The sequence below is a fragment of the Rhinopithecus bieti genome, unplaced genomic scaffold (assembly GCF_001698545.2).
Source record: "Rhinopithecus bieti isolate Rb0 unplaced genomic scaffold, ASM169854v2 scaffold_34281, whole genome shotgun sequence".
Lineage (NCBI taxonomy): Eukaryota > Metazoa > Chordata > Mammalia > Primates > Cercopithecidae > Rhinopithecus > Rhinopithecus bieti.
The window spans coordinates 1,140,691-1,153,048 of NW_016814762.1; the positions used below are offsets into that span (position 1 = coordinate 1,140,691).

The following is a 12,358-nucleotide window of genomic DNA, read 5'->3' on the forward strand; positions in this document are numbered from 1 at the left end:
CCCGCCCCTCCGCCCCTCCCCCACCGCCGCTGTCCGTGGTGCTGAGCGCGGCCCCGAGCGCGCGCAGCTCCGCGCCGCCGCCAAGCATGCGCGTCCCGGGGGTAGGGAAAGGGGCATGGGGGAGGCGAGTCGAGCCGGTGTCCTGTCCCTAGTCTGCCCAGGTCCCGCACCGGGCTGACCACAGCAGACCCCAGCTTTGCAGGTTGCACGGGGGTCCTGGCCTGGCCCAGACAAGGGCTGGGGGGTACCCAGACAAGGCTGAATGAATTCATCCAGGTACCCGGGTCCCCAGTCTAATGGAGCTTCAGCCCACCCATGTAAACTCCCTTCCCCAAGGCCCTGACTTACTTTGAATGAAGGGAACCAGGTGAAGACCGTGGCTGAGCTCAGGCCATTTCTGTGGAGGACCGTCATCCTGGTGGGGAGGGCACAAACTCAGCCTGAGGTAGGAGAGCACCACCCCAAAAGAACTGCCTTTCACCTTCCACACTCCACAGCAAGATGGGAAGATTGGGAGTGCTATGCCCCGTGTTCTGAAACTACTTACCTTCTCCTCCTCCTCTTCCTTCTCCTCCTGGGGGAAGAAAAGACCTTCCAATTCCCCAGGCTCAAGGAGGCTGGGCTCACCTCCATCCGGTGCCGGTAGGGCAGGGGGCATTGTCACTGTTGCCTGATGAGCCAGACTCTCCACCTGCAATACCAAGCAGCCAAAGATGGAAGGTAGGGCCTCAGCCATGATCCCATTGGTGCTAAAGGGACCCTGAAATAGCCCTAAGCTACATGACCCCAGAAGACATTACAGAGCCCCTGCAAGGAAGATGGCCAAGTCACTGCATGTGTGTGTTTGCACGAAAGTGTGTGCACATCTCCCCCTCACCAGCCGATCCCGGGCTGCACTCAGGCCTGCCAAAGCCTGAGCCACAATGCTCTCTGCCAAGGTCCCCGTGATTGATAGCCGCATGTCCCTAAGGGCAGGAGAGGACAGGGGNAAAAAAAAAAAAAATACAAAAAAAAAAAAAAAAGCCGGGGTGGGGCAGGCGCCTGAAGTCCCAGCTACTCAGGAGGCTGAGGCAGGAGAATGGCGTGAACCCGGGAGGCGGAGCTTGCAGTGAGCCGAGATCGTGCCACTGCACTCTAGCCTGGGGGACAGAGCGAGACTCCATCTCAAAAAAAAAAAAAAGATATTGAATGGTATGGAGGACTGGGGTTCTTTGGGATTGTGATGAGAGTGACATTAACAGGGTGGCCACAGAGGAGAGTCAGGGAAGAACCATGGGCAGGCAATGCAGGGATGGCTGAGGAGGGACCTGGTGTAACCCACAATTAGAGACTGGAGGCGAGGTAGGGAGGACATCCAGACCACCCAGGGACGTGTGTGGAGGTTCTGATTTGCACCTAGGGGAGGAAAGCAGTGAGGTTTTAAGGTGGCCAGGGCCAAGACCCCACAGGGCCCCCAAGCAGGGTGTGAAGTCTTAACAGTGTCTTGAGAAGAAGCCCCTGGAGGACGACTTGCTATTTCAAGTACAGGTGACAAGGTCAGAATTTTCTTTTCTTTTTTCTTTTTTTTTTTTTTTTTGAGATGGAGTCTCATTCTTGTCCAGGCTAGAGTGCAGTGGCACGATCCAGGCTCACTGCAACCTGTCTCCCAGGTTGAAGCAATTCTTGTGCCTCAGCCTCCCAAGTAGCTGGGACTATAGGTGCCCACCACCACACCCGGCTAATTTTTGTATTTTTAGTAGAGACAGGGTTTCACCGGCTGGCCAGGTTGGTCTCTTAACTCCTGACCTCAGGTAATCCACCTGCCTCAGCCTCCCAAAGTGTTGGGAATACAGGCGTGAGCCACAGCACCCGGCCCAGGTCTTAGATTTCTGTTAGACCTGCAGAGAAAAGACTTTCTCAGGTCCGAAGAGGAGATACTGGTGGCCTGTGCCTGGGTTGAGAAGCCAAGAGGGAAGAAAGGTCGATTCTGTAACCACTTTGAGGATGGAGTAGAACTGACAATTAGACCTATCTGTCATGAGTCTCCTCCATCTTGGTCACATATGTCACCCACAGCATGCCACCTGCCCTCTCACTTCATGGTCATGTGCCCCCAACTCACTTGCTTCCTCTTGCCTTCAGCACCCCCACTGCCTCGGCTGACGCCTATCCTCTGCAGCATTACTTGTACCCGCTGTTCAAAGGATGGAGCCAGCTCTGTTTCTCCCCGCTCCAGGGGCCGCCTCTAGGGACAGAGATGCTCGGGTTGGAGAGAGTCCATGCCCTGGGTCCCAGAAGTGCCTTCCTTGCCATCAGCAAGCCTCACCTTGTCGGGTCTGGCACCCAGCGTTGCCTCCTCCTCAGCAGGCAGCAGTATCATCGAGTAGGCCTTGCTATCTCTTGTGTAGCGAGGTCGGCTCCTGCGGGCAGGGTCAGGGCTGCTGGTGTCCCCCTCAGCCCCACCAGGCTCCTCACCACGGCTGGGACGGGTTGGCGGCCGCAGTAGGTCGCCAAACGTAGTTTTTCGGGTTCGGGGAGCTGCCCCAGGGCTGGTCTCTAGATCAGGTCGTGGACCCCGCGTTGAACGAGGCTTCTTGAAGGCAAAGAGGGTGCCCAGCTTCTTTCGCAGTGTACGGGGGACAGGAGTGGCGCCCCCCTCAGTGGCCGGGTCCTCCTCGGGGGCCCAGCTGTGGGGACACCCAGCAGTGAGTGAGAAAGCCATCAGGCATCCCACCCTCTCCCACCCCCAGCAGATGCCCCTCACTCACAGGCGATCCTGCTGGATCAGCCTTTTGGAGAAGAATTCCTCCACGCCCTCGTCCACGCGGGCACTGAGCCCATTCCCTTCCTGCGGCAAGGCTGGGGGCACCTGGGGGGCATCATGGGGTCAGGGGTCAGGGCTGAGTGCAACTCTGGCTTCTCCCCTCGCCCCTGGCCGGCAGCCTGGACTGAGTAACTCCCGGATTCCAGACTGGGGTGACCCTAGGGGCTGCTGATACCAGCCTCCTACTGTCCTGCTGCTGGACAGAGACGCCAGATTTCACACACTCCTCACCCGCTGCTGGCTCCCGCACACCCAGTCCACACCCGTCCTTGTCCCACAGAGTATCCTACATGCCCAAGCCACCCGGTCACCAGCAAACCTAGACCCCACGTGCCCCCGGGGTCACCCATTCCCACTTGCCACAGCTCTGCTCCGAACAGTTCCCTGCAGTGTCCCCCACCCCACCCCCACTCCACCCGGCCTGCTGCCGGCTCAGTGGCGCCGGCTGCTGCGTCAGACCCTCTGGGGGGCCTCAAGCCAGCTCCTCCCCGCCCTCTGCCAGTGCCCGCCGCCCCCGCGGGCTTGCAGCCCACACACGCATCTCCCCACACGCACCGCCGCCGGACGCGCAGCAGACGCAGGCTTGGCCCCGCGGCCCGGCTACCCGGTTGCCCGGCATCTCTCAGCAGCCCCAGGGGAGGGAGGGAGGACAGACACCCTCTCTCGCGCAGCCACGGAGGCCGCGGGCCGCCCCGAGGCGGAGTCCCACATCCAGGCACACCCCGAACGGAACCCGCACACCCATGGTCCTGCACAGGCATGGCCTGGGGTGCGGGGTGGCCAGGAAGAAGCCAGGATGTGACCACGGCCGCACGACCAGGTGGCCTTGGGCCCCTACCAACCCCTCTCCTTGACCGCCACCACCCATGAGGAGCGGCCGGGCCACCCGCGATCCCCAATTACGCGCGCTCAGGAGTGGGGGAAGGGTGCTCACCTGGGGGCCCCCCGGCGGCGGGCGGTGGTGGTGCTGTGCCGTGGCGGCGCGGCCGCGGCCGGCCGGGTCGGATGCGCAGGGGCTGCCCCGCCGTGTGGCAGGTCCATGCGGGGCAGTGTGCGGCCGGGGGCCGGGGGCGGCAGGGCTCGGACGAGCCGCTGCCGGACGCGCCAGCCCTGCGGCTCCGCATCTTCTCCCGGAGCCGCCAGCTCGGGCTCCGGCTCGCTTTCCTCAGCCAGCACCTGAGGGGACAGCACCAGAAGAAGCACCGAACGCCGAGCCCGGGAGGTGCGGCGGAGGCCTGGGGCGGCGGGGGACCGCCAGGGCGCGGGGAGGGGCCCGGCTACGCCCCGTTCCCCCCGGCCTCCGCCTCCCGGCCACCGCCGCTGCCGTGGTGCTTAGCGCGCCCTGAGCGCGCGCAGCTCCGCGCGCCGCCGACATGGCGCGTCCCGGGGGTAGGGAAGGGGCATGGGGGAGGCGAGTCGAGCCGGTTGTCCTGTCCCTAGTCTGCCCAGGTCCCGCCCGGGCTGACACAGCAACCGCCAGCTTTGCAGGTTGTCACGGGTCCTGGCCTGGCCAGACAAGGCTGGGGGGGTACCCAGACAAGGTCGAATGAAGTCATCCAGGTACCCGGGTCCCCAGTCTAATGGAGGCTTCAGCCCACCCATGCTAAACTCCCCTCCCAAGGCCCTGACTTTACTTTGAATGAAGGGGGGGGAAACCAGGTGAAGACCTGTGGCTGAGCTCAGGCATTTCTGTGGAGGACCCGTCATCCCTGGTGGGGAGGGCACAAACTCAGCTGAGGTAGGAGAGAACCACCCCAATAAGAACTGCCTTTCACCTTCCACACTCACAGAAGATGGGAAGATTGGGGTGCTATGCCCCCGTGTCTGAAACACTTACCTTCTCCTCCTCCTCTTCCTTCTCCTCCTGGGGGAAGAAAAGACCTTCCAATCCTCAGGCTCCAAGGAGGCTGTGGCTCACCTCCATCCGGTGCCGGGTAGGGCAGGGGGCATTGTCCCACTGGTTTGCCTGATGAGCCCAGACTCTCCACCTTGCAAACCAAGCAGCCAACAGAGGAAGGTAGGGCCTCAGCCATGAATCCCATTGTGCAAGGGACCCTGGAAATAGCCCTAAGCTTTACATGCCCCCAGAAGACATTTACAGACCCCTGCAAGGAAGATGGCCAAGTCACTGCATGTTGTGGTTTGCCAAACGCAAGGGTGTGCACATCTCCCCCTCACCAGGCCCGATCCCGGGCTGCACTCAGGCCTGCCCAAAGGCCTCGAATGCCACAATGCTCTCTTGCCAAGGTCCCCGTGATTGATAGCCGCATGTCCTAAGTGCAGGAGAGGACATGGGGTTTAATGGGCTGGCTTTGTCTAGCCTTGGCCAGCCCAGCCCCCATTCCAGCCTCCTGAGCCTAGTGAAGGCATCTTGCAGCAGCTGCTCTGGGAGCAGCTCCGGGAGGCCCCTCGAGTCTGCCAGGACCCCCTCTAGCTGCTCCCTCCAGCTGGATCCCTGCAGCATCTGTGGGCAGAGGCTCCTTGCTGTGTCCAGTGTGGCCTGAGTGAAGTCCTAGACAAAGGTCAGAGCATGGTGAGGATATGTCCAGACACCAGGCTGCTGGCTTGAGGCTCCAGCTCCAACAGAATATTGAGTCAGGGGATATCATGGTTAAAACTAAAGGATGGGGGTCAAACCTGCAAATGGAGGTGGGGCTGGGGCAGGAGTACCCTCTCACCTGGATGTCCTGGCGGCAGACCTCGCCCACCTGTCCCAGAAGGCCCTCCAGCTTCTGCCCAAGCTGCCAGTGATGGCTTGGGGAGCTTCCAGCTTCATATAGAATGGGGAGAATCTGAGGGCCAAAGAGGAAAAGCAGTTGCAAGCTGACAGGTAACTAAGAGGGGAAGGGTCCTTGTAGCAGGAGGGGAGTGCTCACGCTGAGAGAGAAGTTGGCATTTTGGATGGCATCCTCGGCCTGGCGCACAGCGGCTTCACCCTGGGGCCCAGACCCACAGCCCAGCAGCTCCACATGCTCCTGCACCGACTGACACAATTCATTCACTTCCTGGGGGGGAAATGGGGATCAGTCTCAGCCTAGCTCCCTCCCAGTCTCCCAGATCCTGCCTGCCTTCCTCCCAGGCTCTTTAACAGAGGGAAGTCCTGAAGCTGGCACTCTTAGACCAGCCAATTTGGAACCCTATCTGTTCAAGGAGGGAAGGAACTATCTGTTGCTTTGGTTCATTTTAAGGACTTTATATATACTTCCTAAGTGCCCAGAATAGGAAGGAAAGCAGTTGTAAATCATGTCTGTATTTTAGAAGCTGAGTTTGTCCACACAGAGGACAGACTGGGAGAGGGGTGGAAAAGGGAGTGAGTAGCCCTGGAGGAGGGACCAGGAGGAGCAAGGGATAATTGGTGTGGAGGTAAGAAGTGGCATGTTGGAAGGTTGGTCTAGAGGCAGGACGAAGGAGGGCTATGAAGGCTCCAGTGTGACCAGGAGAGACCTGGAAGGATGCCCCAACCTCTGTCCACAGCACTGGGTGGCTGTGGGCACCAGTGGAATTGGGTTCCAGGGTAGACAACAGGGTTTGTGGGAGACGATGACATCACTTGGAGAAGTGCACAGCATGAAGCTCTGCAGGATGTCTAGATTAAGACCTTTGGGCTCTGCAGCTTAGGAAAGAAGAGGTATTTGGGAATGGAGAGGTGGAAACACCTCCAATAGATAAGGTAGTGGAGGGAGATGAAGACAGTGAAGGAGCAGCTGGGTTTGGACACACAATGGAGAGGAGAGGGGAGCTCTGGATATGTGAGGTCAGAGATGGGGTTATAATTGGGGGAAAACTGAGGGAGGACATAAAAATTCCTCTTTAACAGGACACCCTGTTTACATGCTTAATGTTATGCAGCCAAGGGTGTCATTTGGAGAGCTATTTAAGAGGTGTTTAGCCATCTCCAGATCAAGGAGAGGGACTTTGTCTGGGACAGCAGGGTTCAGGCACCCTGGTTCCAGGAAAGTCAGACCCTCTGACTCATGGAGGCTCCCGGATGCCACAGGTCTCCTCATGCCCTACCTCTCGTGGTTGGGGAAGGGACACTGACCTGTTCTGAGGGGTCTGAGACCAGACCGAGTAGCTGAAGACAGGTCGTGTGTTCAGAAGAGGCAGGGTCTGCACGGTTGTTCCTCAAGAGACAGGCTTGGATCTAGGGGTAAGGGGTATTGAGAAATGCTGAGGGACAGAGCCACTGTGCAGAGAAGGACAAGGGAAGAGGGGAACGCCCACCTGATGGACTGCACGTGCTGTCAGTTCAGGGCGGCTGCGCTGCGCCTGGGCCACGTCGTTCAGTGGCAGAGGCATGGCCTTCAGGCTGTGGTTCTGCTCCAGCGCCTGCGCCACGTCCAGCAGACCCAGAGCAGATGTGTGGTTCCGGTCCCAGACCACAGACCTGGGCCGGGCCTGGCTTCAGTCAGGGACAGAGCTCCACAACGCCCCACCCAACCCTCGGCCTCCTCAGTTCGCCTCGTCTACCTGCTCCATTTGCTCCGCCTCATTCAGTCCCGCCCCTTAGCCCGGTGCCCTCCTCTCCACCGCGCCCCCTGCCCGCTGGTCCCACCCCTCTGACCCCGCCCACCGGAGCCTGGAGTTGACCCGGAGCGCCTTGGCCAGCAACTTGGCGCCCGCGTCCCCCATGGCGTTGCCGCTGATATCCAGCGCAGTCAGGTTAGGATTGGTGGCTAGGGCCCGGAGTAGGACGCTGGCGCCCAGCTTCAGCCGAGACTCAGCCACCGACAGAGACTGAAGAGGCTGGGGTTAAGAGAAAGCCATTGATGGCTGGAGTCAGGGGTCAGTGAGGGCAGGTCACAGGGTCTGAGGGAACAAGAGAAGGGAGGACCAAAGGGGTCTAATTGCCCGAGGACCCTGCAAGGTCCCGTGAACTCACACAGTCGTCGTCCTGCATGAGCTGGACAATCCGGTGCAGGACGTCATCCAGGGTCTCCCTGTGAGCAGGGCCGCAGTTGTGGGGGACAGGGGTGGTAGGGTGTTGTCTGGGAGGCCTAGGAGTGGGGTGGGGGCTCACTTGCACCGGACGTTGAAGTTCCTTCCAAGCGCCACATGTCTCAGGGACCGGCTTCTCCCGATGGCCAGCACCAGAGTCACCATGTCCGAGCCGAAGCCTGGGGGTGACTCGGGTCATGCACGAGGCAAAGTTGCAAGGATAGGGTGGGGATTAGGAATCGAGTGGATGATGCGAGGATGGGCTCCCGCTCCCGTGCAGCCTCACCGTTATCCGCCAGATCCAGGGAGCTCACAGCGCCTGCGTCGCACACTAAGTCTTGTATCACCTGGGCGCCGGCCGAGCGCAGCTGGATGTGGGAGATGGGACCCACTCAGGCCGCGAGTAGGGAGGGGTAGGCGGCCCACAGCCCTGCCTTCCCGCCTCCCAGCGCCACTCCTAATATGTGTTCTCTGGGGGCCGGCGCTCACCTCGCAAGTGCTGAGGTCAAGGTGCAGGTCGCGGAGGTGCGTGTTGAGCGCGAGGCCATCCAAAAGAGCCCTGGGAGGGGACGTTACAGGGGGTGGCGGGAGCTGGGACAGGGGGCTCCAGGGTGCGAACGAAGGAGGCAGGGCCAGGATCTGGGGGAGGTTATGGGAGCGACCGGAGCAGAAGCGGGGAGGGGCGAAGGCCAGGGCGGGGTTGGAGCGCCCGCGGGGGCGTGGCCGGGGTCAGACACTGACCTGAGCGCGTCCGGCGGCAGCTTGCAGCCCGCCAGGCCCAGGTGCCGCAGCGTCCGCGCGCGGCTGAGGAAGAGCTGCAGCGCGGCCGGCGCAGTGCGGGACTTCCTGGGGGAAGTGGGAAGGTGGGCCTGGGGGCGCAAGAAGGCGGCTTCCAGCAGCCTCCCCCCGGCCCCGACAGGTCCGCCTTACGTGCGGGAGAAGATGTTCCTCGAAGCGTCGAGGTGGGTAAGGCTGGTGCAGCAGCCTCGGGACAGCGCTGCGAAGAGCTGCGGGGGGAGGCTGTTAGCTGCACCCGCGGGGGGACCGAGCCCTCCCTGTCCCGCCCTCCAGTCCGCCCTGTCGATCATCCATCCCCCCACGGAGCACCCCCTCACAGTGTCCAGGGCGGTGTCGGTGCCTGCGAGATTCAGGAACGACAGCACGTTAGGACGGCTCAGGAAGCTATAGAGGCCCTGGCGGGAGGACAGGGGTGGGATGGAGTCGGGGATGGCCTCCCAGGGCTTCCGAACAACCCCAGGCTCCCACCCTGAAGACAGCCACTTACCCCACTGTCCTCGGAGGACCCCAGCGCCCCGGGATTCCCGGAAAGGTCCAGGTGGGTCAGGGCGGAGTCGAAGGCAGCATTGGTGGCCAGTGCCCGGCCCAGAGCCCTCATTCCTGGTGGTGGGGTGGGGTGGCTCAGCAGTTGGGCAGACCCCCACCCCCCTCCCCTCACCCCCTCCCTCATCCAGCCTACCTCGCGGCGTCAACCCTGTCTGGGCGAGGCTGAGTCTCCTCAGGGCTCCTGGACAACGCTCGAGGTGTCTGCTGAGTGCAGCCATGCCTAAGGGGTGGGACCAGCCACGTGGGTTTCACCTCCTGCTGCCCGCCCCTGCGGTCCCCAGGCTCATCCATACCTCGGTCATCCAGCAGGTTCCCTGCCAGGCTGAGCTCCCGCAGCCCAGAACTCGAGTGTCCCGCCAGAGCCTGGGCCAGTCGTCGGACAAAGTCTCTGGGGACCAGACCCCAGGCATGAGATTCTGCCCCTGGCTTGCCAACCCCTTCCAGTCCACTAGCCCCCAATCCCAAGCCCCTAGACTCTCCTCTCCAAGCCCTCCCTTTCCCCTCACCCCCTCAGGCCGCAGGTCTCCAGCACCAGCTCCTCCAGGTGCGATGACTGACTCATCATGTGTAGAATCTGTTCTGAGACCTCAAGGCTCTGAGAAGCAGAGGGTGGCGGCTCACGGGCTGCACCCTGGCCCTCAGCGGGCTGCACCCTGGCTCACACCCTTGGCCCCTCCCGGCCCTTGCCCCCCACCCCCTCACCAGTTTCATGTCAACACAGGAGAGGCACCGGAACCACAGGTTGTAGGATAGGGCAGCCACACTCAAGGCCAGGTCCCTGGTGGGAGGGTGGAAAGAGAGACAGAGCTCAGGGCCCTTCAGCCAGGTCCCAGGCCCAGCAGCCCCTCCATGGAGATGAGGCCCAGGGATATGGGCCCCGGGATCGTCCTCCTCTCCCATCCTGGCAGGCTGCACACCGACTGCCGAGGTGGCTGAAGTCTCCCAGGCTGAAATGGCGGCAGCCCTGGCGATGGTAGATGGTGTCCACGTCCTGGGCAAGAAGGAGATGCTTACAATTTGCTTGGGACCACAAGGGGCAGGGAGGGGCTCAGCACACATGGGGGACCAGATGTCTCCATGGCCCTCCAAAAGGGCCCTACCCTCACCCACTGAATCTCCTCTCGGAAAGGGAAGCCATTGTAGTCACACAGAGCCTCATATGTCTCCAAGAAGCCACCTGGGGAGGGGACAGGGGTGCAATGGGGGGAAGGAGAGAGACAAAAGGTCAGCAATGGAGGAAGACCAGACCCACAGGCTAGGTGGTGGCTGTGACCTGAATGGCTCTGTTCAGTGTGGGACCCCCCAGCTTGTGGGTCTGGGGAGGCAGAGTTAGGGCAGGCTGGAAGGCCTGTGGCCCTGCCTTTGCCCTTACCACAGGGGCTGCAGGGGCCAGTGGACTCCAAGGGGCTGCTTCTCTCCAGCCGAGCCAGCATGGGGGCAGGTGTGGGCCTCCGGAATAGCTTCCTGGTAGGGGGTTAAGCAGAAGGACGCAAGGGACTTCCAGCCTCTGGGATGGGAAGCAGCCCTTCTCATGCACTCCCTCCTCCTTCCTTCCCTGTCAGCCCCTCAAATTTGCCGGGCCTCACCCAAGGGTCGAGCGAGGGAAGACCTTCTTGATGGCTGCAGCCACATGCTGGGCCAGCTGTTCCAGGGCGGCCACACCAGGAAACTCCAGGACCAACTCACGCAGGGACTCCAGCTCAAAGGTGACCTAGGGAAGGGGGACTACTGGGCCTCGGCTCCACGCATGGGCGCAGGTGATGGTGGTAGCATGAAGACCCGGCTGCAGGCCCAGGTGGGGTGCTAGGTGTCTCACCTGAGGGGGTGTCTCCTGCAGCGCCATGGCCTGGACCTCCAGGTAGCTGAATGTGCAGTCCACCTAGGAAGCGCCTAGATCAGCTGGGACCAAGCCCCAAACCCAGCCCTCATGGAAGCCCAGTCCTTTGGGCAGCCTGGAGCAGAGCCAGACCTGCCTGGACTCCACTCCTGTTGGCTGCCTGGAGCCGACTGCTGGTGCAAAGTCAGTGCCCACAAGGCCAAGAAGGACCGCAGATGCAGCCCCTTGCTGAGATAGCTGCTGGAGGGTGGGAGGTGTGGCCAGGCCCTGGGACTCACCCTCAGCGGGAGGCAGGTGGTGTGTAGCAGGTAGGCTCTCCATCGTAGCAGCGCCTGGGGAAAGACAGTCTGATACCCTGGGCAGAACAAGAGGCTCTTTCTGTGGGGCCACAGCTGCCTCCCCGGCTCTGTCCCCTGCCCCATACCAGGACATGGTTTTGCACAGCACCCTCCCCGGGTAGCCAGGTTTTCAGCAGCAGCTCCACCTCTTTGGGCCACAGGAACCTGGTGATCTCGCCTGTGGAAGGGCAGCCTGCTGGATGATTTCGGTCCTTGCACATAAGCCACTGGTACCCGCAGTCTGTGCCAGGCTGGGGCCCTGGGGCTAATCTGCGGCCAGCGAGGAAGGAGAGGAGAGGATCTGGGGCGCCCGCCCTCCTGGGGAGCAGAGAGGACCTCTGACCGGGCCCTCCGGGGCGCTGGGTGGGCCTCTGATTTTGGGGCTGCACTACTTCCTCCCAGCCAAGAAGGTGGGAAGAGCCAGCCCTTACCTCGCAGCTCACAGGAGATGCCGTCGGGGGTCTGGGCCATGGGCAGGGTAGGCTGGGGAGGCCCAACGAGCTCCGGCGGGAAACAGTAGCGGACGAGCGCGCACACAGGAAGCCAGGGGCCCCGACCCGCACGGCAGCCACCTGCTCCCCCGGCGGCGGAAGGTGCGCGCCGCTTCCTGCCAGGCCGCCCCCGGCCCGGCCCCTCCCCGCCCCGGCCTCGCGGCCCTAGAGCTCGCCAGGGAGCGGGGTTGTGGGAAGGGGGCCGAGTCCCACCTGCCCTCCCACCCTGTCGCCCAGGAGCTTCTCCGCCAGGGTAGACGTTGCGGTGGGGAGTGGCGTGGCCGGGAGGGTGGCGCATATGGCGGGCCTCCAGCTGGTCCTCGCCCCCTGCTTCCACCCCGCCCCGCAGTCCCTGCCGCGAACACCAGGGGACGCTGCCTGCCCGGGGATCCCCGCGGCCCACCCAGGCTGGTCCCCTCCAAAGCCCCGGCTGCGGAGGTGGACGAGGCGCCTGGCAGAAAGGGGGACTGTTCAGCAAGGAGCGCCTGATATCTGCCAACACCAGGGGTCCTGCCCCTTGCTCCGAACCTGGAGTCCGTGACCGTGTTACAGATCCAGGACATTTTGAATAGGTGGGAAAAAATGCCAGATGGGGCCGGGCGCCGTG

The 12,358-nt window shown here is 62.3% G+C and overlaps 1 protein-coding gene across 1 annotated transcript in view; it reads right to left on the reverse strand.

The window, feature by feature from the left end:
- The window catches only part of CARMIL2 (capping protein regulator and myosin 1 linker 2), a 16,698-nt gene extending 4,659 nt beyond the window's left edge, over positions 1-12,039 (reverse strand). Inside the window, 37 exon segments of the mRNA XM_017852191.1 lie at positions 2,102-2,224; positions 2,306-2,666; positions 2,748-2,848; positions 3,738-3,773; positions 3,775-3,912; positions 3,914-4,038; positions 4,177-4,309; positions 4,641-4,712; positions 4,714-4,737; positions 4,739-4,783; positions 4,987-5,077; positions 5,155-5,315; positions 5,482-5,595; positions 5,680-5,808; positions 6,846-6,947; positions 7,028-7,190; positions 7,377-7,549; positions 7,686-7,743; positions 7,824-7,920; positions 8,028-8,109; positions 8,231-8,300; positions 8,483-8,587; positions 8,672-8,748; positions 8,857-8,934; positions 9,027-9,139; positions 9,219-9,305; positions 9,379-9,473; positions 9,592-9,680; positions 9,788-9,863; positions 10,003-10,076; positions 10,192-10,262; positions 10,458-10,549; positions 10,672-10,796; positions 10,902-10,964; positions 11,201-11,254; positions 11,347-11,438; positions 11,692-12,039. Coding sequence (XP_017707680.1) covers positions 2,102-2,224; positions 2,306-2,666; positions 2,748-2,848; positions 3,738-3,773; positions 3,775-3,912; positions 3,914-4,038; positions 4,177-4,309; positions 4,641-4,712; positions 4,714-4,737; positions 4,739-4,783; positions 4,987-5,077; positions 5,155-5,315; positions 5,482-5,595; positions 5,680-5,808; positions 6,846-6,947; positions 7,028-7,190; positions 7,377-7,549; positions 7,686-7,743; positions 7,824-7,920; positions 8,028-8,109; positions 8,231-8,300; positions 8,483-8,587; positions 8,672-8,748; positions 8,857-8,934; positions 9,027-9,139; positions 9,219-9,305; positions 9,379-9,473; positions 9,592-9,680; positions 9,788-9,863; positions 10,003-10,076; positions 10,192-10,262; positions 10,458-10,549; positions 10,672-10,796; positions 10,902-10,964; positions 11,201-11,254; positions 11,347-11,438; positions 11,692-11,731 — 3,729 coding nt within the window. The 5' untranslated portion in view covers positions 11,732-12,039.
- Between the last annotated feature and the right edge of the window lie 319 nt (positions 12,040-12,358).